This window comes from Passer domesticus, chromosome 4 (genome assembly GCF_036417665.1).
Source record: "Passer domesticus isolate bPasDom1 chromosome 4, bPasDom1.hap1, whole genome shotgun sequence".
Classification (NCBI taxonomy): domain Eukaryota; kingdom Metazoa; phylum Chordata; class Aves; order Passeriformes; family Passeridae; genus Passer; species Passer domesticus.
Window position 1 is genome coordinate 58,509,214 of NC_087477.1, and position 27,590 is coordinate 58,536,803.

Consider the following 27,590-nt stretch of genomic DNA (forward strand, 5'->3'; position numbering starts at 1 on the left):
ATCTGATCCAAGCTGCCTACTCAAGCAGGGCCACACAGAGCTGGTTGCCAAGAGCCAGCTGGCTGTCAAATATCTCTGTCCAGTTGGCTGTTGAGTATCTCCATTGATGGAGTCTTCACAGCCTTGCTTGGCAAACTGAGCTAGGGCACAGTCACCCTCACATTAAAAAAAGACCAGCATCATTTCCTGATGTTCAGTGGAGCCTCTTGTCTTTCAGTTTGTGCCCAGTGTCTCTGGCCCTGTCACTGGACACTGCTGGCAGTAGCCCAGCTCTGTCCTCTTTGCACACTCCTGTCAGGCTTTTTATGCCCCCATTTTATAATGGCAGAATGTAACAGTCACTCCTATTTTGGTGATTCTGGCCTCCTCCCAGAGAATAAAGAGGTGGGGGCTAAGAAGCCCTCTGAAATATTTCTTGCATGCTTATCCCATATCTTACATTCAGATCAAATAGAAATGTGACAAACAGGTTTTGCAGGTCTGGTTGTCACCTTTTAAGAAGTTACCATTTCCAGCTTCTCCTCTTCCAGTCTTCCCCTTCCAGCTTTCCCTTTGCCCTGCAGGTTAATGTCCTCTGGCTAAAATGTTTTTCCAGGAGACTGACTTATGGATCTCTCTGAGAGGGGTTTAAACTATCAGTTTTATTTGCAGTGAGATTGAACAGGGCAGCCCACAGTGCCCTCAGCGGAGGATGCAGCAACTCATTAAAACATTTCTGCCTAAGATACAGCCAGTTGGACTGAAAATATACATTATGCCTATGCTATGCCATCAGTTTGCTGCTGAAAAAGACCATTTTATCCCTGTCCTAGCCTTCCTACTCGCTTGAATTCATTCTGGTTCTTCTTGGAATCCATATTACTCTGAAAAAAATTTCTAATCATGGAACCATAGAGTGGCCTCAGGAGGCCTCAGGGTCAGGAGGGACCTTGGAGTTCATCCAGTTGCAACCCCTCTGACCCTGGGCAGAGATACTTTCCACTAGCCCATATTTCTCAGAGCTCCATCCAACCTGGCCTAGAGCACTTCTAGGGATGGGGCATCCACCACCTCTGTGGGCATTCTGTTTCAGTGCCTCACCACCCTCACACTAAAGAATTATTTCCAGAAATCTGATCTAACCTACTCTTAGTTGGAAGCCATTCCCCATTGTTCTGTCACTACATGCTCTTGGAAACAGATTCTGTCTTGCTTGTCATCTCCCTTCAGGTGCTGGAAGGCTGCAATTAGGTCAGCAGAAAGGTATTTGATCTGGTTTTATTTCTGCTGGATTAGTGTTCTGCTGGGTTAGCACGCTGCATGAGCTGGGTGCAGGATCTAACAAGTGCCAGAGGCCCTGCCAGGTGGTGGAGGAGAACAGGATGCTCTGACTGTTGACATCAGCAGGTTGTTAGACTGGCTCAGCTGTAATGCATTACTTTCCAGCCTCAAACCATTTTCATTTTCACTGTTCCTCTCATTTTAGATTCTTTTAAACATTAATCAGCATTGTATTTATTAACAGTGTTGTCTGAAAATAGTGAGCTCTGATCTTAAAGGGGCATGCTGAATATTTTGGTCTCTTTAAAAAACCACATCTGTAAGGCTAAGATCTCTGTGGCACAGTTATTCCTTAATATCTCTGGACAACTTAAATGGCAAAGATGTTTGTGGGTTTAATTATTTGTTTGGTTATTGTTTGGGTTTTTTAAAGCCAATTGTGGTGGCTATAAATATGTATTTAGAGTAAGCTGCACATTCTGGCTGAGGTAATTTATGTGAAGGGAAAAAAGTTATTAGCCATCAAGATAATTCTGCCCCCTCTGAATAACTGGAGGTTTATTGCTGAAATAAATGTGTTGAATTTAAAGACATGACAGATGAAGGGATAAGCTCAGACTGATTTAATTTTGGGCTTGGCAGTATTCAAAGTCCAGATTGGTAAGATAAGCATGGAAATCCCAAGCCAAGAGGATCTCGCACCCTCATTTTAATCCCATAACTGTAGTGGTAGCCAAGGGTGGTTGAGTTCTGCTCCTCTAGGCAAGTGTGCAATACCCAGTTTGATTGTTGGCCAATCTGAAGTATTTTCTTGTTTTCTTCCATTTTAACTTTTATGGAAATTTAGTAGAGAGAGTTCAAGAAAAACCCAGGGTTTGCGGGCACGTGAATAATCATACCACTTCTTTTTTAAAACAAGAATAAAGTAAATCTCGTTAACCAGATTAGTCAATACTCAAAGTGTGGGCAGGTTGGGATTATTAATAAAGTGACAGAATTAGACATTTTGTATGTCTGCTGACAGAAGTGGAACATTTATGACAACAAAAAGCAGTCAACCATAGCAAACACTATTCTTGTAAATGCTGCTGAGAGATTTAATTGTTCTGTGCAGCCAGAAGTGGAGCATCACTTGCTCTTTGACCAGAAACTACACATTATAGACACTATACTTCTCTGTTTTTTCCTGTCCTATGTACTCAAAAAGTCCCATATACCTTACTTGGAGCAATAAATTTTTATCTCCTAAACATGACTACTAACAACAGGCTAAAATCTTGTTTTAGCTTGCTCATTACTTGTTTAAATCTTTCTATATATCCTTTGAAGCAGATCAGGCCCCCTGCCATGGTACAGTGACAGTGCATGCCTGCAGTGAAGCTGGAACTGCACTGCTGCCATGAGAAGGAGAAATAGTTTTTTCACTTAAAGATAATGCTCTGCTGTAAGTCATGGAGCAGGCATGTGAACCATTTATGGAGCATAGCTACAGAATCAGTGAACAGGCTGCATTTCAAGACTGGCTTCAAAACAAAGAAGCCTGAGGAAGGAGAATCCTGGTTTGGGTCACCTGTGCAAAGCTCTACAGTTATGATTAATATAATGGGAAACTTACTTTGGGTAGGAAGCCAAAAGGACCTTGGCTTTTACTGCTTACCTTCTGGGCATTATGCTGTTGGATAAAAAATGTGGAATAAGTAACACCTTTAAGCTTGTTAAAAAGATTGCCATTAAGAAGTTTGAAAATAAAAATGCATCAGGAACCAATGTGCCTTAAGTATCATGGAGATAGACTTTTAATGTCAGAAAAGAGAAATATTCTGTTTAAGCTGGGGTGTGTTCTGGTTTTGTCTTATTTTCTTGGTCATAAATTCTGAGAATTAGTAAGTGTAGCTGTTGGGGAAATGGCATCATTGCACTGTTGTGCAATATTGGACTAACAATGATTATAAGCAAATAAAAAGGTTGAGCTAATGTTGTTTCTTGAAGCTCTTAATGGTTTATCGGCTGTCATTGTTGTAAAGAATATTTTCTGTATTTTTTCCTAATGTTGCAAAAGTGGCTATTGAAATCTTTAAACACATTTACATAGATGGTAGTAACTAGTTTGAAAGTGGGAGGTGGTAGGCATTTTTTAACAAACTGGCCCTTGTTCTTGAGGACTACTGCACTATTCTGACTAGAATAATAATGGAGTAATGGACTGTAGTGCAACTTTGCTGGATAATCTGGTTGTATAGCAAAGGCAGTGTTTGTAGTGTTGGAGTGAGGAAACACGAGCATGGAATGTTTTATTAGGAAATCTCTTTTCAGTTGTGTGTGGTTTGAAAACTCAGGGTAATACTTCAGGTGTGCATCTGGTAATTTTCCTGAACTATTTTTCTTCAAGAAATCAAAACATACTAGTCAGTGTCAAATTGATAAGCAAATTCAAGCAATTTTGAAATTAATTGACTTGTTTGAAAATCAAATATTTCATGCAGTGCTTAAAAATAATCTCATTAGGAATGACTTTCTTTATTTGTGACCAGCAAAAATTTAGCTGAAGTTTTAGTATGACTTTTTCCATATTGCTAATTTCATCTTGAATGGAGTATAGGTTTGAATTCCGAGGAGGCATTTGTGGAAATAACACCACATATGTGTGGCCCTAGGTACGTTTAGCCATTTTCTGTCAAAAGTGAACTCATATCTTGAATATTCAACTTAAAATTCCCTGGAGTTTGTTTTCAAAGGATCGGTGCATTTACACTTTCATCTGTGTCTGTTTGGAAAATCAAACCTTAAGTGTTTATCACTGAAATTTTAAACACTTCAGTAAATATCAGCTGGACAATGGAAAGGAGCACTCATTTTACCAGTATGCCTGATGGCTGGTGTTGCACCGTTCAAGTGCCCCCCCACATCCCTTTGCAGGCTGGCTGCGAAGAACAGCATCATTTATTCCTCTGGAGTTAGCCAACAGGCCAGACCACACGAAAATAGCATCCAAGCTACCTTGTCCATCAGCCCTGGCCACCACCTACTCATGGTTTACTGTCTTTCTGCTTGTGTGCCAATGAGTTTGGCTGCTGTGAATCCTTTCCCAGGTGTCTCTGAACTGGGCAGTCAGATGGCCTCAGCTGGAGCAGGCTTGCTGCTGCATTACAGAACAGCCATGACAGCAAGTAACACCTACTTCACACGAGTTTTAGCTAGCTAATACTGACAAGGCATCTTACTTGAACTTAAAAGTGCCACCAGACTACAGGTTTTTGCTTTAGATGGCATTTTAGGCAAGGGAAGTTCGTCATGATGAAGGAAGGAGAGTAAGTGTAGGTGTTAAAGTACTTCTCATCAGTGAAATAGTTGAAAAGAGCTGGTCTGTGCAAGTGACATGTCCTGCTAGTTTGTTGGTTTGAAAACTTTCACATGGATGTTTCTCATGAGTGGTGCTTCCAAAAGGTGACACAGATCTGGTCATAATTTTATAAATCCTTGTTAATATGTAGACTGTTAGTATCCTCATACATATTGAACCTGTGCAATGTTCCCTTTCACCATGATATTTCTCTCTTTGTCAAGCTCAGCTTGCTTATCAGTGATACTCTTTAATTGGAAAGTGTGCTGATGTGTGTGGTTTGGTTACTGTCCTCCCACGCAGGGCACAGCATGCTTGAATTAACTTTTCCATCCCACTGCTGCTTGCACTGACCATTATTATGAAGCTGTCTATGGGCTTATGTACATTAAATTAGTTTATGCTTTGACATCTTTATTGTTTGCTCACGTTTGCTGTATGGATGACAGTTTACAGCAATAAATAGTGTACATTGGATTTTGCATTTTCAAAAGGCATAGGCTAAATCCTGGTTCCTGTGGTTACCCTGCATGTGTTTTGGTGGACAGGAGTCTGCAGTATTAGAAGGGGGAGAGTTTGGGCTGCAATGCCCATCAGCTCTGGAACTGCTGCACAGCAGATATTGGAGTAGGCACATCACTTACCTGTTTATTACTGAGCAGAAACCATTTGCTTCTGCAGAGAAGGCAAATGATAGTTCCCTGAGGGAAAATGTTTAAGAGTCTGAACTTGGGAGGTGCAGAATGCTCTTGTCTTCAGTGGCAGTAGTGGTATTTGCCATGAGGATCAGACTTGTGTGAAAGCTTTCTTGTGTAAACAGGACTGCTACAACTGATAAAACCAACCAGGATATAAATGAAAAAAAGCAGAATACAAACCTGAACATTTTGAGGGGTTGCTCATTTTGAAAGTCTCTTCCTAAGGAAAAAAAGTTCCTTCTATAAGGGTTATGTTTGGTTCTTGTAATTTGAATATAGAGGAGACAGAAGCTACTGAAATTACAGTGGTGATATTTTAAGGAAGGAAAAATAAAAGCTCTGGGGCCCACCCCGAAGCTGTAGGTTTCAGGGTAAAATTGTGTAGTTTCATTGCAACACTAATATTGTGCAAATACTTCATTTGGAGCACAACAACATTATAGAGTTCCAAAAAGCTATGCTTCTTACTTTTATTTTTTAACAGAAGATTAATTAATTCATTCATTAATTCTACTGTTGTTTATTCCTAGAGTGCTTTTCCTATATTATTTTTAAAATAATTACCCTGATTTATGGGATTTCCCTAGTCATTGCATAGGTGATTTAATTATTTTATATAAATGAAAGCACAATTCAGTATTACAGTGTTTCTGAAACCAGTAGGTGTACAGAGAATTCTTTAGTTCCAAGTCACAGGTCATAATGATACAGCATTCTTAAAATACTTGTGAGTGAAAACTCTTCAAGTTGGAGACATAATGTAAAGCTATTCATGTGAATGGGAGCAGCTTTACAGATGCATGGGAATGCTCACTTGTAAAGGGCAATTCGTAAAGAAACCAAAGTTGTAAAAGAAAGTAGGTTATGTTGTTGTAATGATTCCCTGTTTCCTGTAACAGCTACTGAAAGAAAAGTCAGCTATAAAATGAGTACCTGCAGTAAATATCTTTCTACAGAGATTTTGGTCTTTATGAGATGGAACAAATAAAATGTAAATGAAGTTGAGAAGCATAGATTGTAGTTGTTGAGATATAGAACAGGCAGGGATGAGAATATTCACCTTATGACTAGACAGGAGTGGATGAGTCTTAAAGGTCTTAAGAAGGAAGAACTGGAAAATAGATAAGAGAAGGCTAGAAAACTCCTAGGTTTTAGAAGAGTGTGCAGAAGAGAAGCTGAGAAAGTTTAATCTATGAAGATAATTTGGAGGAAAATGCAAGAAAATCCACCTTGTTGAAGGTACCTGAAAGATGCAGAAATTGCACATCAGCCAAGAAAGAAACAAAACAAAATAATGTCAGACTTATCTATGCTCTGTCTGCTATGAGGCAACAAGTCTTGTGGAGAGAAGAGAGCAGCAGAAATCCTGTGTTTTCATCCCAGTAAGGTTTTTTTGACACTGCTGAATGAGACATTTTCATATGTCAGCATTAGAAATTACCTATATAGACTTTGTGTGAATCTAATTGCAGAGCACATGGGAAGCTGGGACTGTGTTGAATAGCATCAGTGGCTTGTTTCCACATGGAGAGCCTGTCTTGAATAGAATGTCGTATTCTGCATTTTAGTATTTTCACTACTGGTACTGTTGTTTGAATAGAAGCTTGTTGAGTTATCAGGTGAAATAAAACTTGAAGGGGCTGCAAGTATTTTGACAACCAAGTCTAGAAATCCACGTGGTGTATTTGCATTAGGTGTGTGGTGGGTTTAATTGTTTGCTTTTTAAAAATTTTTTATTTTGTAGAATGCCATTCAGTGTGGACAAGTGAAAAAGGCAGGAATGCTGAAATGTTCAGATACAGAGCAGCAATAAGTAGCCAAGTGTCCCCAGCAGGACCTGGGGCCTGTAGTTGAGAAGTCCATCATCTGGACCTTGAGAAGGTAGCTGAAGCAGCAAGTGCCTTTGCTGAGTGACCTCAGGATCCTGTTTTGGATTCTCTGGCCACTTGCCTGTGATGCCTGTGCACTTGGGCTCTCCCCTCTGCATGGCTCAGGCAGCAGGGAGGCTGAGCTGGGCTGAATGCAAGGTGTCACTCAGAGCAGCCAGAGGGTGGTCCTGAGCAGGAGAAAACAGGGCAGAAATGCTGCAGCTGGGCTGGGCAGACTGAGAGCTCTGTGTGTGTGGACTTCACAAAAAACCAAAAAGAGAAGACTTGCCTGGAAGAACCTGAAGTAGAGCAGTTACTTTGATAGCTGAAGGGTTGGAGCTTATTTAAGGCCGGATATGGATGGAGACCTGGCTGATTTATTACTTTTATGAGGTTGCAACAATATATCATAACTACAGTTGTGCAGGTTTTAATGTCTGCCTCTCCATTGCAGGAGAAGTGTAAATTAATTATATTAATTACAGATAATGCACTGTGGTCATGGTTAGGAAGTTGTATCAGTGCTATGGCAGAGAATTTGTGTGCTTTTCAGTCTCTCCAGTGCTGGTCATTGACATCTGCTGAGCAGCCAGGCCATGGAAATGGATTCTCAGTTTCTTAATCTGCAAGACAGATTATATCTGTCTTAATTATATCTGTATTTTTTTCCCTTTAAATTCTTCCTTGCAGACGGATATCGGATCAGGTCAGACTAGATCAGAATAGTAATGACCTTTTGCTTTTCCTATCAATTCTAGCCATTTTCAAAAGGTAAATAAAAATACTTGATACTTTTCTTAATAAGTTAAAAATATAATTGAATGGAGAAGGGCATTCTTCAATGTATTTGACACACTGGAAAATATAGGAATAGAAAATGTGGCCACTTAACACCTAGCTTTGGTAATTATATTCTCATAATCTGTAATTGCTTGCCTCAAGAAGGAACTGCAGAAGTGTCCAGTCAGTGCATTTATTAATAAATGGCAATACTGTTAAAAGAAACAAAACCCAGAAACCAGACCTCCCTCCCTGCAAAGGATCCAAAAATGAAAATACCCATACATTTGGCTCTGGAGCATATTTTATCAGAGCAGCTGTCTGTAGGCAGTGTTGGCTTAGCCAGGCTTTTTGTGGTTTTGCAAAGTTGAAGAGGCAGTCCATAAAAGGAGATAAAAGTAGTGCTGTGATGTGCTACACTGGTGAGAACACAAGCTCCATGGGTCACATGCTGGTGACCTCAGGATTTCCTATACGGGGGTAGGCATGGAAGAAAGAAATAATATGTGCATCAAGGAAAGAGAGAAAGAGAGAGCATGGGGGAGACAAAAATCTACATATTTCTGGCAAGCTGGGCTGACTTATACATGTTTTCATTGAGGTTTCCCCCCTCCCCCCAATCTAATGTCCTTTGTGTTGTTCAACACCCCCGCATACACACATACTTCTGTAGGGGTAAACAGTGCAAAGAGGAAATACACTGAATAAGTATTTTCATCTGATAGTGAGAATATGGGCTTCTGAAGCTGTAAAGCTTCTGTATTTAGCAGAGGAGTAATTCCAAATGTACAGAGGATCAGCTCTTTGTACACTTATCTAACACTTGGGTATTTCTTGTCTTCCTGTATTCTAAGATTTTTTTAAGGAATTGTGTAATCCTGTATTTGTTCTGTATCTGACAACATAGGTCTAGTGTTATGACTTCTTCATATTACTGTTTAATATGCCAAAATAAAGAGGAATAGCTTATTCTTTTGAGATTGTATGGAAACAAGACTTGGCCATACCCATTGTGAGCAAGACTTCTAAAACTCTGAATCAATATTTTGGAACATAGGTAAATATGAAATATGTATGGTATTTTGAAAAGCTTTGTTTAATAGTTTCTGTATAGTCACTTCCCTTTTGTTATTTTCAGAAAGAAGACACATTAAAAAAGAAAACCCACACCAAAACCCCAACCTTTAGTGTGACTTTGTAGCACATATTTTACCTATTTTAGGTTTTCCTTATTGGGTTTTAGTATTTTATACCTTTATTAGTGTTCTAACCATATTTTCTTCTATAGGCCTCCCTCTAGAGGCATATCTATCTTTAGTAAAGAGGCAGACCAGGTTTGATAGATCCCTTTGTTTCACTGACCTGTGATTCTCCTGAATCCTCTTTGAATACTTGTATCCCATTCAGAGAGCATGTATGAATGTTCTGGTAAAATACTGCTACTTCTACCATAAATTCTATCTTTTTTCTACTCTGTTAGCCATCTTCCACCTAAAAAAAGGAATCTCTAAAAATGTTCCTCTGCTTCCTGCACTTCAACATTGCGTGATTAGCCATTGCACTAATTTTGTAACTTTGTAGCTTTTCTTGTTGGAAAGAGTGGCTATGGTTGAATTTCTCGGGGCTGGCTCATGCCCACATCTCTACTTCCCAACTTCTTCAGGGCTTGTGCTCTGCCTTGATTCTGCATTTCAGGTCTGCTGTACAGCTAGGTGTAGAGCCCACAGAACCCATTTGCCTGCAGAATAAATGCAACACAGTTATGGTATGCAAGATGCCCAATTATTATAAAGGGAAATCATTTAGGTAGGGAGGAGAGGGAATTGCAGTGGTCTCTTTAGCATTTTTCTTGAGTCATTCTTTCCTGCTTCTGTGCACCACAGTTTATATAATGAGTAATGGTCAGCTAAATCAGAGCTGCACATTTGGCATTAATAACTAACTGTTGCTTCTGATGTGATCTGAAAATGTCTTGAGCAGTAGGTTTGTTTTTAATTTCACATATGCAAGGGGGGTTTTAAACCTATAAAATATGCAAGAACAGAAGAATATTCCCTGACATTAGGTTTAATAAGTTGGATTGCCTTGTAAGGCGGGTCAGCTCTGTGTTAGCTTAATTTAGCATCTTGTGATAAAGCAAACTGAGCCACCCTAAATCAAGAAAGCACACAAAGGTATGACTTAGGAAATATAATTACTAGAATAAAGTGCTGTATTCCAGGGGATTTCCTTTATGTTTTCCCCCCAAATGTTAGATGGTTATCTAGTTGGATTCCTGTCCTTTGTCCTCCTGTCAGTGTCCTCTGAGTGAGCTCCCTGAATGCCAAAATTGACATGAAAATCTCTGAGCCCAGAAGGAGGGTGATTCAAGATAAAATAATAGTGTGTTCCTCTAAGGATTTCTGTGATTCTGGACACAAAAACCCCCTCCAATGTGTATTGTCTGTCTGTCCTGCAACCTGGGTTAACCAGCAGGTGGGATCCAAGCAGTATGAGCACCCCTCTGGACACAGGAAGCAGGAGTGGTGTTTCTTCTTCTTTGCCTGTTGTTGTGCAAAAAAGACATCTGGAGAGGTGTTTTCAGCACAGTTATGTGGGGTGTTGAATTCTGGGGTTCATGAAAAGGCTGATCTTGTTTGGACCCTCCTGTCTGCCTTGGCTAACCCGGCATCCCTGAAACTGCTGGGTGAGCCACACAGTGACAAGGGGAGGGAGAGGCAGTACTGCCTGCTCTGCCAAATGGTGTGGATTTCAGTAACAACTTTTGCCTTTTGCATGAACTTTAGGGAGTCAATGTTTAAGTAAGGGGATACCATAGAATAGCCTGAGTTTGGAAGTGACCAACATAAAATAAACAAAAAACTTACAATTATTTTTTGCTAAAAAAATCCAAGGTTTCATACTTAGTACACAAGTATTTTTCAGTGTTACTTGATAAATCTTTGTAGTACAACTCATGGTAATGTTTACGATTTACTTTTTCTTTATGGTTGGTTAAAGTGCCTAATTTCCCCATACATTCCCCTTAAAAAACTCACTTCTCTTGTGTGTTGGTTTTTCTGGTAACAAATAGCAGTTGCAGCTTTATCTGAACTTATTCCTTGTCTTTCTTCCTGATGCTGACCATGATGTACATGAATTCTTTAAGCATGTTTTCTCTGCATCTACGTAAGACTCAGAGTGCTAAATGCATTTTAAGTGCTGATGAAACTTCATGGGTAATTAACTGTAGTGTTTCTAGGGTGATGGAATCATAACTGCTGTATTTGAAGTTGTTTGCTTCTGTTTACAAGACTGTATTTTCAATTGCTTGTGATTGTACAAGACTTCTGCTATTCGGGCTAAAATTTCCATCCCCAAGAGAGAAGCTGAGTAAGGATTGGCATATCTCAAAGAATTCAGTAATTGCTAATTATTTCCACATTGTGTGAACAGTGTCAGTCTTTCATAAGATGTACTCTGGACTGGATGTTCTGGATGTGCTCGGCAAATCAATTTTTTTGATGTGTATTAATTCAGTACCAGCCATGAGCTGCTACTGCTTTTGTTTTGTTCTGGATTCCAGTAGAAACTTCCTCTCCTATCAGAGATTTGGTTGTCCCAAAAGTGAGAGATGGCACTATACAGTCCTCCTGTGGATTTCAGTGTAGACCAAAGCCCAGTACACCTACCTCTCATTATCAGCTGTTCTTCCAAGGGGCTGCCTCTCCAGTGTTGAACTACACTGTCATTCCATGCACTGTGCAGCACCTGCTGAGCACCTGTGCCTTCTTTGAAATGCTCATCATTATCAGTGGAGGTGACTAAATCGCAGATTTAGTCTGTGCTTTTGACTTTGCTTCTCTGGGATTCTGCTAGCCTTGTTCAAAGAAGTTCCTTCAATACAGACCCCACTTTGGTGCAGGGTTACACCTGTATCTTCTGCCTTCTGTCTCATCAGGGCCTTGTGTTGCCTGTGTAGCATCCAAATTTCTCTGGAACCTTTGCGGAACACAGCAGAAGCCTCCAAATGCTCGAGCACTTCAGCAACAGAACAAGGAAGCAGATGAGATTATACCAGTTTTAATCATAAACTCAGCAAGGGGGAAGCACTTCTTTTTTTCTCAAGTTATTTTTTTGTAAAGAAGATTATATTAAGCCTACAATTACATCTGATTGGAAACTTTCTATATAAAGAATTGGTACTTTTCACTAAGCAAATTTACTGTATTTTCGCAAGTGCAGATCTTTATACTCTGTTTTCAGACAACTTCCCCAGTTGTAGTCACAGAAAGTAAAATCACTATTATAAGTGGGAAAGAAATCAGGATGTCTCTGCTGAAAAAATGAGATAATTAGATAAATTGCTTATCTTTTTACAAATGTTTTCTTTCTTTTCTCTTATAGAAAAAGTACAGAAAAGGATCTGTGGATATTTCAAGGATTAAATGTGTAGAAGTTGTAAAAAGTGATGGTATTATTCCATGTCAAAATAAATATCCTTTTCAGGTATGTTTTTAAAATAGAAACTATTTTAAAATAATTTTAAATTTTATTTTAAAATAAAAAATGTTTTTAAAAAATATGGTTTTAAAATATAAAATACATAAAGTGCTCTTTTCAACAATACCAAGTCATTTGAACATAACTGCCCTTAAAATTACTGTCAATTCCAAATAATGAGCTCATTCTCTGTCTCTTGGGCTGGTGGGAGGTGATTCAGGATCAGTGGTTAAAACACATCCCCTGCAAGCACTGCTGCTTTGCAGTCCCTTCCCTTGGGAGCTGGGCCACAGACACTCGGTTGTTTTCTTTTCCTCACCCTCTCAGTTTGAATTTTGACTGGAAACTGCCCTGCCCTCTTCTGCTGGAAGAAATGAGCTGACAGCCCAATTTCTCTGTCTTCATTCTTTTACGTGAAATTAAATCTAATTGCCATGAAATTATATAGCAATAAGAAAATCAAAATAAAAGTGGTTGCTTTTTTATTTTGCTCTGTTTCATTGTGAATTGAATAGAAAGGAAAACGGAAAACAAAGTGCTTAGAGGGGAAAAAGAAAAATGTGGGGGTTGGATGCTTACTATTCCCTCCTTTCTATAGAGGGAATGGTTGGGGTGAGGAGGAATTCCACTGCTGGAGAGGGGCAGCAGTGACTCTGATCCATTTTTGCCACAGCAGTACTCTTTTTCTGCCAGCTCAAGCAGTGGAGAAATAAAAAAAGAGTCACTCCAGAGCATTACTGAATCAGATGGAGAATGTCTCATTACAAAGTAGCTTTCATTCATTAAATTGAACTGCTTTCAGAAAAAACACAGTGAAGAATGAACAGAGCAAAGCGTGAAGCAAGCATTTTAAGGAATCCTGACGAGATAATACACCATTACAAAATTCTTCCTAATTCTCCTGAAAACATCATATCTGAGTAACACACCTTAATAACCCTTTCCAGTTTCTGCATTTTGTGCCTGAATACACCAATTTTGCCAAGAGTAACAGTCATTTGTCTTCAACAGTCATGTGTTCTGTTTCTTTAGGAAGAAATTAATTAACATTGTGAGGTGAATGTATTTTGATTATTTCTTTTCTCCTCTCCAGGTTGTGTATGATGCTAACACACTTTATATTTTTGCACCGAGTGCACAAAGCCGGGATCAGTGGGTGAGGAACCTGAAAGAAGGTAATGGGAACTGCTTAAACCCTAGCATAGGCAGATAGCTTTGCTTGAGCTGTCTGCATGGATTGGAGTTGACTTGGTGCTCTGTTTTGGATTTGTGGCCAAAACAGTGTTAAAAACATACCAGTGTTGTGGTTGCTGCTGAGCAGTGCTTGCACAGCATGGAGGATTTGCCTCTTTCCTCCTCTGCCCCCACAGACTGGAGGTGGACAAGAGGCTGGGAGGTGACAACCAGGACACCAGAGCTGGACTGGCCAAAGGGACATTCCATATAGAGTTGAGCTCAGCAATAAAAACTGGGATAGAGGAAGACAGGGATTAGGGTTTTTTCCTTCCCTATTGGCTGCTGTACAGGGGCTGGCTGGGCACTGGTCTGCTTGTGGGAGATGGTGGGTGATTTACTTTACATTACTTCTGGGTTCTTTTTTTTCTCTCTTTTGGTTATTAAACTGTTTTTATCTGAAGCCAAAAGTTTTTTTATCTCTTGTTCTTTCTATTCCTTCCCCCATCCCACTGTGTTGTGGGAATGGGTGAGTGTCTGCATGGGTGCTTAGCTGCTGGCTAGCATCAACCCACAACAAATTACAAAAATTAAATGGAAGAGTTTCTGCTGCTTACATCTACCAATTTTTATTTTTATTGGGCCAGCTCGTTACTTGCATACACAGGGTGTGGTAGCAGGTACTGAGAGCCTCAAATACTCAGACTGATCTGGTTTGATTTTGTGAAGTGCAGCTGCAGTCAGAATTTGACTCTGCTTTTGCACAATGAGTTAAAAAGTTTATCCAAGCTAGCTGATGGCATCACTGGAAAGTTTTGTTTGGATGTAGCTAGACAACATTGTGGGCCTTAAGCTGATGTAAATTGATAGGAGGTATCTCTGCTGAGATGTGGTCAGATTGCTGCTTTCGCAGTGAGTAAAAGTGTTTTTTTTATTTGCCTCTTAATGCTCTCCCTCACCATCAGGTGCTCACATTAATTACAGGTGGTCTGTAAAGTAATAAGAAATTATTTCTGGGCTGGGGTCAGAGGGCAAGGAGTGACCTCTGAAACTCAGCAAGCCCATAGCATGGGCCTTCCAGGCCAAAATGATGAATTGTGCCACAGAAGAGAGGTAAATATCAGCTGTCTTTCCCACCAGAACACTGTCTGTAGATGAATTTGAGTCACTTGCAACAGCAACAAAGGAGGAGGCAGAGCTCCCAAAGCCTACAGAGCTGCCTGACTGATCCCAGTGGTGCAGGGTCTCCTGTCAGTGATGCACCAAACCCCTGCCAGGATGGTTGGGGTAGGGGGGGAGTATGGCATACCCTTCTGGAATAAAGTTAGTACCTTAAATATATCCTCTGTGATTGTTTTATCACCTCCATGTGAACTTGCAAGAAGAGAAGCCATGCTAAAGCAAAGTTTATGCCTCATGTCAAAGATATTGTGATATATATTAAAAATTACCCTCTTGCAGACTTTTTTTTGTATCTTTCAATATATGCTTTTTTTCTGCTTGTAGAAATAAAGAACAACAGCAATATAATGGTAAAATATCATCCTAAATTCTGGACAGAGGGAATTTATCAATGCTGTAGGCAGACAGAAAAATTAGCACCTGGCTGTGAAAGATACAGTCTTTTTGAAAACAGTAAGTACATATGTTTTCTTATTAAGTTTTTCTGGCATATCAAAAAAAACCTTATGCAAAAAGATTGAGCTACAAATATTGCCAGCTCTTCAGTTATTTATTAAAACCTCTGCATATCCATGTGAAAGAATAATAATTGCATTGCATTCAGTGTTCCTACACCTAGTTAAAAATGGTACAAGAACGTTTAATATGTTTACAGACACTGGACTGAATTTCCTTAGAGGTTTGTAAGTGTCCTTGTGCTGAACCTGGATGAGCTGTGAGTTCCTCCAGCTTCCAGATTGCAGGTTCTGCTGATTCAGCAGTGGATTCTATAGCATGCACTGCTGTGGCACTGCAATATTGTCCAACAAAGGAGCTAGTAATTATCAGTCCTTGATTTAAGAAAAATTCTGTATTAGGGAAAGAAATTGAGCCATTTCTTATCTCCCAGTTAAATCTGTGGTACCCAATGATTTCTTATGTCTGCACAGGCAGTCAGGGGGACCTGGGGATTTAGTAGCATTAGAAGACTTGCAGAATAAACAGGGGCTCATGGCTGATCTGATTCAGCAAAGTGAAAAGCATGACCTATAGCTCAACCTTTTAAATGTGTGAAAAAATTAGTGCAGGAGAAAAATAGTTTTGGATCTCAGAGGTGTAATAAGAAAATACATACAACTGCTATGCATTATTTAGCAAAGCAGGGTTCAGGGGCTTTTGTTTTTTAAAAGGACAGATGTTAATACTAACAGACTTTTAGATCATCATGCTGACAAGAACACAGCTTCATTTTCTTATGCCTTTTTTATCTCTATCCTTTTTTATTTCTCATATTTTTTTGCATCTGAGGGCTGGTTCAGAGCTCTCTGTGGCATGCTCTGGTGTGGCATAGATGTTGCCAAATCTATTGGTCAATGTAACCTCCTGGCTGATTTAGGATGTTTTTGCAAGAATATTTAGTTATTTTTCCTATAGTTGGAGTTGTCTTTGCTTTCTGAATTTCTAAGCCATATTGAAGGCTAGTTCAAGCCTAACCTAAAATGTAAACCTTCTATTTAGTTTTAAAATTTATAGCTAAATAAATAGGCACAAATCCTCTCCTGTGCTTTGTTTCTAGATGTAATGAGATTATCCTCCTCGATGCCAGAAAAAAGTGCGGTAGGTAGAATCTTTAAAATATTGAACAGATAATTACTGCTTTTTGAAAAAGCGCTTACATTTCTCAAAATACTTGCTGTATCCTGGAGCAAAGGTCTATTTCTGGATGCATCAATGGGCATCATGCTCTATCTCAGAGTGAAAAAAATCCCACTGAAATTTAGCTGCATGGCTGGTGGAGAATGCGGGAAAAGAGCAAATGCCAGCCAGCTTTGCTCTTTACTGGCAGCTGCAGGGCTGCAGCAGAAACCAGCCCCATGGATGGTACCTGCGTGGTTTGCTGCCACAGAGCCCAGCTGCCCCCAGGCCACCACAGGACTAGCCAAACTTTTGCCTCCAGGATGCACTGGTGTGATGGGAAGGGTGAGTGGGGCGGGAAGGTGGAGCAGTGTGGGATGATAATTTAATAATGTGGTGTTGTTTTCAGCGAAGGCCTCCTCCACCTGTTCCTCCAGTTGAAGAAAATGGGAATGAAGAGGAGGAGATAGTGGTAGCAATGTATGACTTTGAACCTACAGAACACCATGATTTAAGACTAGAGAAAGGTGAAGAATATACAGTGATTGAGAAGAACGACATCCATTGGTGGAGGGCAAGAGACAAATATGGGTAAGAATTAGTTCCTTATTTTTTGTTATAAACTTTATCAGTCTATTTTCATATTGTAGAAGTTCATATTGACTATGTGTCAACAAATAACTGCATTAGAGCCTACATTAGGCCCAGGCTCTGAAATCTCATCCATATATTCTCATGCAGAAGCCAATTTTTAAAAGGGCAGTACTTGATAGAAAGATTGTGGGACCCAAGTGCAAAGACAGTTGCAAAACTGGAAGCCTTTCCAATTATATTTACTTTCCAATTTTATAGTTTCCCAATTAAAGACCCAGCCATCCTTTAAAACCTCACTAGACTGGTAAAGTATTCCCACTTCCCTGGGGAACATCTCATTAGGGAGCAATATGGTTAACATTTAGCTCAGCAGACTAACTTCCAGACTTGAATAATCATCATTTTACTTAATAGCTGGATCATTAGGGACAATCTTTGAATAAGTTGAGAGGGAATTGCAGTGAGATGCTGTAATGACTACAACTTCACATTCCCTGTATTAGAATTTTCCCTGCGGTTTCAAAGATGAAAGTTTTCATATTTCAATATTTATCAGGTTCCTGTTGCCATATGTTATGGTAATTGTGAGTTATCAGGCTGTGCCAGGCTCCACACATATTTCCCCTGACTGACTGGGACTTCTGACTGCAGAAGAGTGATGGAGCAGCAGAGGGTTACTCACTCTCCTTCATCCCTTCTGCTGGTTTGCTTGGACACTTCTGCTAAAAGTCAATGTCAACTGATGATGCTGAAAATTAGTTTCTGAATAATCAGTAGTAGAGTGGGTGGGTCAGTAATTAATAAATTACATTGAGAGACCTCTGGTAATTAGCAGAATGAAACAACTATCTTCTAGGCATGCAATTTTGCATGTTTTCACTCATATGATATATTTTATATTTTCTTAGAAAACAAGGATATATTCCAAGCAACTATGTAACAGGAAAGAAGTCCAACAACCTTGATCAATATGAGTAAGTGAATGCTTGAATTAAAATCTGGAATATCATGAAATGAAACCTATGCTTCAAGAATGACAATGTATTTTTAGCATTTTGAAAGCAACTGTTCACATATGGTAGCACCTAGAGGTTAAATTTAATCAACTGAAAGAGGCATATCTTTTTCAGATTCTCCTCATTGATTCTGTTGGGATTTATAATGTAGAGTCAAGTCAGTGAGACAGGCATCAGCATGTACTGTTTAGGCTATCAAGGTTAAAGCAAAAATCCCCTCTTAATTCTCTGGTAGACAAAGGGAGACTTTGAAGGAAATGTACCCATTTTAAGTGTGTTAAATGTTGTTTTAATAGTAAGTGACATGTCTCTCCAAAGTTTGTAGCAGTAAACAGTAGAGGAGAAAACAGTGTAAGTCACTCCAAATAAACATAAAAGACTGGATATTTTGGAAGCTCTAGTTTTCAGGAAAATATGTAACTCAAAGCATTTCAGATTTCAATACAACTTAACAGCTATAAATGTCTAGCTCATTTTTTAATGGTTTTTCCAGTTGATATTTAATTAGGGAGTACTTATTTAAGAGCATCAGGGTAAAATTTAACATGATAGTCTCCAAACCTGTTCTTGATCAAACATCATTATAGGATCAACTGTTATGCCTGAGAATTTAAGATACACTTCATGTGCTAAAATGGAGCTGTAAGAAAATAGTAAATAAAACCAAATTTCAAAGCTATGTTAATAGTTCCAGAACTTTACTCTCAGTTACATATGGTTCCTACTTGCCATGGTTTGACAAAATAATTTCATCTGGGATTTTGCCCTTAGCTTGACTAGAGGGAATTCTTTGTTGCTTTCTCATCTTAGAAACTCTTGCTAAGAGCTCTGCTCAGCTCTGGGCTGGGCTGCAGGGCTGGCAGAAAGGGAAGGAAGGAACTGGACTGCCTTATCTGGTCCAGCCACTTTGTGCTTTTACCACCTTGGGGCCAAACTTCTGAGTCTCTGTGCAGCCCAGGGAGCATTACTCCAGGTCATGTACCAACTGCAAGAAACCACTGTCTCCAGAACATGCAGAATCTGATTAAAGGCTGCCGTGCCACTTCCCTGCTTGGTTACTGAAATAACAGCATAGCTCAAAACAACTGCACCACACCATTTGCAAACTGCCTGGTTTTCCTTTTTTTATTATTCTCTGTGACTGGCTGACTTGCCGGTGCTTCTGTAGCTGCTTTAACCTGCCCAAGCAGCACAGAGCTCAGAGATGTGCAGCCATGGCACTTAATTCAGAATTTCAGCCTCCCCTTTGCTATGTAGGTCCTCTCTGGGAGCCCAGAGGTGTAGAGATACTGAATGACAGGGCAGTCTGACAGCCAGCTCCATGGGTGGCTTGACTGGTGTGCAGGCAGCTGCTTCGCCAGGGCTGCCAGCCTTCCCCTTGGGCTGCTCTTCACAGCAACTACTGCCATCAGCCTGGACGTGTTTGACAAGTGTTTTGTTCCAAAAACTTACATCAGTTCCCTGAGTTTTATGGGCTTTTGTGGGATCTCCATGGATTGGTTTCAGAACTTTTTTATGGGACAACTGCACAGTGTAGCAGAGACTGATTTTTGCATGTTATCAAAGGTTCAATTCTTGATCTTCATTTATCATAAAATTATTTTATCTCTAGGTTCATAATAGTTTGCTTAAAGCAGTTTAGGTAAATCATGCAACTTGGGGAAGTTTTATTTACTGTTGTTGTGTTGCAGGTGGTACAGCCGAAACCTGAACAGAAGCAAGGCAGAGCAGCTCCTCAGAAATGAGGTGAGCACAGCAGCCTTACAGTTTCAACTGCGAAATTAAATTTAAATAGCTTCTTTAGTTAAAGCACAGGCTTATTTTGGCAAGTGCATGTCCTGGAACCGAGTGAAAGAATCATGTAGCTTAAAACCACTTGCTCAAAGCTGTCAATGTGCTTGTGTTTTAGGATAAAGAAGGTGGTTTTGTCGTGAGAGACTCCAGCCAGCCTGGCCTGTATACTGTTTCCCTTTACACAAAATTTGGAGGGTGAGTTTCTGTGGCTTCTCTGCACACTTTGTGCCATCTGAATCCATTTGTATCTGTATCCAAATGCATTGGCTGGGGGAAAGCCAGGAGAAGGCTCAATAAAGGAACAAGGGCTGCTGTGATAGAAAAGGCGGGTGACTAAAACAAACTTTTCAACTCCATGGTTAGTTCCCATTTGTTTAATCCAGCGTAGACCTTAACCCCCACACACAGGAGGAGGTTTTGCTCTCCCACTCCATCTGGTCTCTTCTTTCCTGCCAGCCTGTATGTGTGAGCTGGACTGGGGAACTCACTGGGCTGAAAATTAACCTTTTCTGGGTTAATCTTCAACTTGGTTTGAGAACTGAGGTGAAGGCAAGTTGCCAGGGCTTAGGATATTTGATATTCAAGCCGTTCCCAAAGCATGTGGTACTCTGCAGCTGTGCTGGCACTTTCAGTTTACTTTTCCTTGTAAATGTGCTCTTCTTAAAAAATTCACTACAAATGACATGATAATATTACAAATTGTTATTGTTGTTATTTTTTTTTCCAGGGAAGGTTCATCAGGAATAAGACACTATCATATAAAAGAAACAGTGACATCGCCAAAACAGTACTACCTCGCAGAAAAACATCTCTTTAACTCCATTCCAGAAATAATTGAATATCACAGCCATAATGCAGCAGGTAGATGGATTGGATTCTTTCTATCACTTAAGGCTGATTTGAAAAGGAGTTTGAGACATTTTATTGTTTTAATGAAATTTTGGGGGGTTTTGTGGATCCTTCCTTTTCAGGAAAGACATGAAACACTGCAGTTTCACATTATTTCAATGTAGACAATGATTTGAAAGGTTTTGTGCATGTATATATGTATACATATGATGTATAAAATGTTACTTCCCCAGAATAACAGGAGAATAGTTGTATCAAGTCAGGAAAACTAGCCCCCTTATCTCCCACATAGTGTTTCTGTCAGTTACCTGTAACCCACAGTAGATGGATAGGGATGGTACTTCCCCAGAACACTCTCCAGGTCCTATCTTTTTACTTGCTGGTCACTGCCACTTGAAATAATCTAACTTTCCCATATAGCAAACAGTTGAGGGGAACAATAATTTGTTGTTTAGAAAATCCCTACTCCAGATTCATAGCTGATGGCTGATGCTGGTCTCTGTCCCCTGTATGGAATGGGGAGAGGATAGGGATTGGGTTTAAGGCACAGATACTAATACTTCTTTTTTCCAAGTCTGGTCTGTGCACAAATCTCACTCAAGAACTGTAATTTCCAGATCTTTACATCAAACTCAGATGGCCCAGCACTTCCTGATGGCATTCTGGAAAACATGCCCCAAAACCATACTCCTGCTTTTCATTTATTATAACTGATTTTTCTACATATTCTTAATTGGAGTCTGCAGTGAACAAGAGGCTGAGTTGCTGCCTGGTGCTGTTTCAGAAGTAAACTGTGTCTCTTGAATTGTCATTGAATCTCAGGTCTCGTTACCAGGCTGCGTTACCCGGTGACCCCAAAGAGGACGACAGCACCGACAACGGCAGGATTCAGCTATGGTGATTGCCTGTTATGTTCATCTACACTTATTCTAATGATTTTGTGTATGCTGAGGTGCTACAATACTTTCTAGAAGTTTTGAAAAGATCTGATTCTGTGCTGTGATTGGCTATATGAACTTACGCTGGTCCAAGCTGTACTTTCAAGACCCTTGCAGAGGCACCACGTGCCACTGGTACTCCAGCAAAATTTGGTATTTTCCTCCATGCTTTCTGCCATGGCTATCTTGAGCTCTTATTAGAGGGCTGTGCTTTTGGTTCCTTCATTAGTCTCCAGACTTGTGACTCAAACTTGACCCTTTGATCTTTGTTGAGGGGTTACTGTTTTAAAATATAAATTTATAATAGCCATTTTTCAAGTGTGGTGATGTGAGCAACTTCTATGTGTTGGCACAACTTTGTGGTGGCATTCTGTTGAAATCAAATCTGATAGTATCAGTACGTAATTACTGGCATAGGAAAGTTTGAATTTTGACCTCTGTGTTAGTACTTGCTTAAAGATCATGTCCATCTAAAAGTTTTTGTGATGTACTGAAGTGTTCAGTTTTCAAGTTAATTCTCAGACATTTTCTACCTAAATCCCTTAATTTGCTATTAGCCCAGTTTCTCTTTCCTCTTCCTTATCCTCTACCAGCTCAGTAGGTTCCTTAACTGTTTGTTAACTTGTTTTGTTTTGTAGAGAAATGGGAGATTAACCCCTCAGAACTGACATTCATGAGGGAGCTGGGGAGCGGTCTGTTCGGCGTGGTGCGCCTCGGGAAGTGGAGGGCACAGTACAAAGTGGCCATCAAGGCAATTCGGGAAGGTGCCATGTATGAAGAGGACTTCATTGAAGAAGCTAAAGTAATGATGTGAGTTGTGTGGTTAGCACTTTGATTTCCAGTCCTAGGCCTCTGATGCTGCATACCGATGATAAACAAACACTGGGGGAGGTGTTATTTCTGCAGTTTCATGTGCTAGAGAACTAGCACTGGGTGGAGGAAGTAATAACGACATGATCTCAATCTTTTCAGGAGGCTAACACATCCTAAACTAGTTCAGCTGTATGGTGTGTGCACACAACAGAGGCCCATTTACATCGTGACAGAGTTCATGGAGCATGGCTGCCTTCTCAATTACCTGAGACAAAAACGGGGAGTTTTGAGTAAAGACACTCTGCTTACTATGTGCCAGGATGTATGTGAGGGAATGGAGTACCTGGAGAGGAACAGCTTTATCCACAGAGACCTGGTAACATCCCATTAGGCAATACACTCCTCTTTGAAATTTTAATTTTTGAATCTACCTATTCCTTGTTGAAATTATCTGTTTGTATACAACTGCTTCTTTTCTTGCAGAAAATTAAATGGATGAAGTTGGCTCTTTATGGTTTAGTCAAGTCTCTAAAACTGCTCTGTACAGAAAATCATGCGAGATTTTCCTCTCTCAAGAAAAAGGAATAAAATCTCTCTGAAATGTTTATAAATAGTAGCAATTTGTGCTGATATAACAGCCTATCTCCTTTCTCTATTGGTGCCATTTTCACCACACATTAATCCCTTGAGATAATTTTTTCCTAGTGATCTTTTACACAATAGTGTAGTTGTGAAAATGGTACTGTCAAGAGGAGATGCACATGTACTTTTTATAATGAGAATGCACCATGGTGCACCATTTACAATGTGGTAAATGGCTTAATTTGCTAAGCAATGAATAAAAAGACATGATAATGATAAGACTGCTGTAATTTGTCTGCAAGAGACTCCAAGTTTTCATCCAGCTCTAACCATTCTCATTGCAGGCTGCCAGGAACTGCTTAGTGAGTGACTCAGGAGTGGTCAAAGTCTCGGATTTTGGAATGACGAGGTATGTGTGAGTGTGCAAAGGCATTTATGGAGATTTGGAAAAATTGACCTAAGCCTTGTACTTAGCCCAAAGGCAACACAGACCAAGTAAAATTGCATACAAAAATGATCTTTTTTGACTTCTTTATTAAACAGTCTTTGATGGGATTTATTTTGCCTTTCTCTTTTCTAGTGCCTTTAATGTTTGCTTGTTCTGTGTTGATTTCCTTACTCATTTAAAAAAAGACAGAGTTTGTGCTTCAGAGAGCAGAGCTGCTGCAGAGATAATAGTTAAACTGAATTTTGTTAAATAGATGTTAGAAAGAGGCTGTTCAGTGAGTTTGGGATTCTCTTGGGATAGACGATTCAGAGCTGTGCTAGCTGAAGGGCTGGGAGATGCTGAGATCTGGAGGGGGGCTAATTTCCTGCCCTTGTTAGAGCCTGTGTGGGTGATGTGTGGGTGAGGCAGTGGTGGGAGCAGCTCTTCCAAGAAAGGTGTTAAAGCACCGTGGTTTGACTTTTGCCACATCTCTGTGTTGCTAAGTTTCTATGTCCCCTGACAACTGAACTCAGACTGGCTGGTGAAAAACAGAACATGAAATTTCTGCTTTTCCCTCATTTTCTCTCTTATTAGAGACGTTTAACTTGCAGGTGGCCTAGACCTGTGTTGTATAGCTAATACATCATTAAAAAAAAAAAAGAAAAAAAGAAAATCTGGGGTAATATGAAAAATGAACAGAGTCGTGGCTGAAGCAGTAGTACTGCCCTAGGGAAGCTAGTTTTATCTTGTGCTGCTAACGTCCATGGCCATTAGGTGGCAATATGAGCTTCTAATACTCCAAACCAAAGCTAAATTAAAATTTACAGGTTTGGAAGCTGACAGAAGGATATAATGTCTCTCATTTTTTTCCCTTTTTTTTTTTTTTTTTCCTTTTTTTTTTTTTTTTTCTTTTTTTAAGGTATGTCCTTGATGACCAATACACAAGTTCTTCAGGGGCTAAATTTCCTGTGAAATGGTGCCCCCCAGAAGTCTTTAATTACAGCCGATTCAGCAGCAAGTCAGATGTCTGGTCATTTGGTAAGATATTCATCATGGAAAGAAAGTGTATTTTTTATATTTTATCAGTAGCAGTTAAGCTCTGGTTATCAGGAAGGATTCAGACATCTGAGAAGAACCTCAGAGAAGCCATTTGCCATGGTTTTATTAGTGATAAAGTTCCACAGACACATTTAGTTCTGTTATTCATTAAAACACATGCTGCTAGAATAACACTTTTTCAGTGATGATACATGTGAAAAGTGTCTAGAATATGGATCTCAAACTATTTATCTATCAGAAAGCCTGAGTCCAGGGCTCAAAATAAACACATATGTTTAAGACGTTAGTTATTTTCTTTTTTTTCCCCAGGTGTTTTAATGTGGGAAGTATATACAGAAGGAAAAATGCCTTTTGAAAAAAACTCCAACTATGAAGTGGTAACAATGGTTAGCCAAGGACATCGCTTGTATCGGCCCAAACTGGCCTGTAAGCAGATGTATGAAATGATGATGATGTGCTGGCAGGAGGTATATATTTATATATATATTTAATTTTTTTTTTTGTCTTTGATTTGAAATAAAGGTTGACCTAAACACAGCAGTTATCTTCTCTAGAGCAGCATTCTGAGTGTATCCAGGTCTCTCAGCTATTCATGTGCAACTGAACTAGAGCTCAAATAAGATAAAACATTGAAGAAATTTCTATGAAATAAATGAACTGTCTGATTAAGTATGTGAAGGCATTTAGTGACAAAATGAAATAATTTCTCATTTCATAGGTCAGGAAATAAAGCTGATATAAAAGAGGCATCAGAGAATGACACCCAAAATTCTTAGGAGCATGAACAACTTGCATAAAGAAAGACTGGAGCAGTTCATTGGGGAAGGGTGGGAATGGGGAAGAAAAAAAAAAAGGTATAAAACTATGCAAAATAATGAATTATATAAAGAGTGCAGTCCAGCAACACCTATTTATGCCTTTTTCAAAGCATAAAGAAAAATGTTGCTTACTGAGATTAAGTCACACATCCCAAAAACCAGAATAGGAACTATTTTTATATTTAATACCTCATTAAATGCTATATTCCTCACCAAAGAACGATTATATGACTAGTGGTTTATCAAAATCAACACAAGTTTATTGATTTTTGATCACAGCTGTGCTTTTTATTTTCAGAAACCAGAGGAACGCCCGACTTTTGAAGAGTTGCTTCATGCAATCATTGACATTGCAGAGGGTGAAGATGCTTTTTGAAAAAAGGCAACAGCAGCACAAGCAGAGAAAATCAGGCACTTCCCATAGATATGTGGCTTCTTAGTTTCTTTTTAAGAACTTGATCCTGTAAGCTGTTGGATGCTGCTAAATAAACAATGTGGGGGACATGTAATATCTGATGCACTCCAGAACAAGGAGAGTTTTCCATGATGGGAAATGAGCACAGTATCTTCAGCAATACTAGTAATCTGTATATTTTCTCTAAAAAGTCAGCATTGCATAGCTGCAAATTTGAGGTCATTATGGAGGGAGAAAATGTGGCCAGAGGCCAGGAACCTCGTTTGCATTTAGTGGGCTGGGTTCATGTACATACAGTCCATGTTTTTGGGTTTCTCTTTACATGGGCAGTAGCATTAGTAGTGATTTGTATGCTTAAAAATGGAAGATGTCGATAAATGTCTTTTTACTGACACAGAAATATTTCCAGAGATACTTCAGATACGTTGTTTTTCTTGGCTGATGGGTGTTTATCAAGATGAAATGCACCTCTTTCATTTGCACATGGTATGTTCTTACCAGCTCAGTTTAGCATAACACTCTGAAAGCTGTGCTTCATGAGCCATGATATGCCTGGAGTCATTGTAAAGTTGGTTTACCAGAGACCTCTCATGCTTAGTCTTCATGTTACTAATGAAAAATAAGTCCAAGATTCAGCACAACTGGCTGTCAGTGAACCATAGTACCATGTTTTGGATTAATTATAAAATTATTTATATGCTGTATGTACTGTAAATATATAAATTGAATGCATTTATTTATATAAAGTGGGGGGGGTTTGTCTTGAAATGTTCAAGCACAAATTTGTCCTTTCTTCACTTAAACACACAATTCTCTGCAGGGGGTTGTAAATGAAAGAAATTCTCGAATGTGTTTAAGAAGGGCTCTTGTTTCTTGTCTGTACATACAGTGATCTAACCTTTCTGTTCATAACAGAAGATATCATACTCCATGTGTGTGTAAATAAACTGAATGTTAACTATTGTTTGGAACCAACTAATTTGTAGCCTACAATTTACTGTCAATGCATCATAAGTCAAACTAATTGTTCACATGAATATGGCATTATGTTAGTGCATGTATATAGATATATAGATATATACACTTTGGTGTGTATACATACACTCTCTCTTTTTATGTGTATATATATGGTAGAATGAATACATATTTAAATTAATTTGGCCTTGATGAAATGTTCAGCATTACCTGAACTCTTCTTGGAAGTTACATGCCCTGTCCCCTCTCCTGGAGGCCAACATCTCCACAACCTTACTGAAGCCTACTTCAGTTAATCTAACTTTGTAGCAGTGCATATGAGGACTATTTGTATTCCTGTTTCACTGTAGTCACTTTCTTAGTAGCTCTATTAAGTTTTTTTTTTCATTTTCTGTTGCTACTTGTGCTGTTATGGTGTGTATAATAGCAAATAGATTGCACCAAAAGTTTTTTTTTTTTTTTCAACTAGTCAGAGAGAAGTATGAGGAATTTAATTTCCAATGAAGTTATTAAGAATAACCATAGTTAGCTTAATACATTCCATCATTCTGGCATTGGGCTATTTCAGTAATCAATTTTAGAGATATTTAGATTCCCACATTGCTTTGTTTAATGTTTACCTTTATGTTCAAAAGGAGGAAGCCTCCTCTTTCTTGGAAGAAGTGCTTTTCTTTTCTCATGCTATTCTGTTGAAAAGCTACAGGCTGCCAGAAAAGGTTCAAATGCCTATTTCCTTTATGACAAAGTCTCAGAAGATTATTCCAACCATGCAAACCAACCTGTCAAATTGCTGAGTCCAAAACCACTCTCCAATCAATACCAACAACAAGCATTGTTGAAAGGGAAAATCTAGGGGTTTCTACTCTACCTAGTACAAAAAGTAGTGGAAAAAGCAGTGTGGAACATTTAAGGT

The 27,590-nt window shown here is 39.3% G+C and overlaps 1 protein-coding gene across 10 annotated transcripts in view; it reads left to right on the forward strand.

Moving 5' to 3' along the window:
- TEC (tec protein tyrosine kinase) overlaps window positions 1-26,677 on the forward strand; it is a 59,462-nt gene extending 32,785 nt beyond the window's left edge. For 9 of the 10 annotated variants that reach the window (XM_064418213.1, XM_064418212.1, XM_064418217.1 and 6 more), the window contains 16 exons: window positions 12,333-12,434; window positions 13,522-13,603; window positions 15,108-15,236; window positions 16,339-16,379; window positions 16,807-16,988; window positions 17,900-17,965; window positions 19,699-19,753; window positions 19,917-19,996; window positions 20,529-20,662; window positions 21,473-21,547; window positions 22,227-22,398; window positions 22,561-22,777; window positions 23,328-23,392; window positions 24,330-24,448; window positions 24,779-24,936; window positions 25,586-26,677. In XM_064418213.1, coding sequence (XP_064274283.1) covers window positions 12,333-12,434; window positions 13,522-13,603; window positions 15,108-15,236; window positions 16,339-16,379; window positions 16,807-16,988; window positions 17,900-17,965; window positions 19,699-19,753; window positions 19,917-19,996; window positions 20,529-20,662; window positions 21,473-21,547; window positions 22,227-22,398; window positions 22,561-22,777; window positions 23,328-23,392; window positions 24,330-24,448; window positions 24,779-24,936; window positions 25,586-25,663 — 1,755 coding nt within the window. In that variant the 3' untranslated portion in view covers window positions 25,664-26,677. Of the gene's footprint in view, window positions 1-1,201; window positions 1,243-12,332; window positions 12,435-13,521; window positions 13,604-15,107; window positions 15,237-16,338; window positions 16,380-16,806; window positions 16,989-17,899; window positions 17,966-19,698; window positions 19,754-19,916; window positions 19,997-20,528; window positions 20,663-21,472; window positions 21,548-22,226; window positions 22,399-22,560; window positions 22,778-23,327; window positions 23,393-24,329; window positions 24,449-24,778; window positions 24,937-25,585 lie in introns of those variants that run through there. The other variant, XM_064418219.1, reaches the window with a different exon arrangement.
- Window positions 26,678-27,590: the final 913 nt, after the last annotated feature.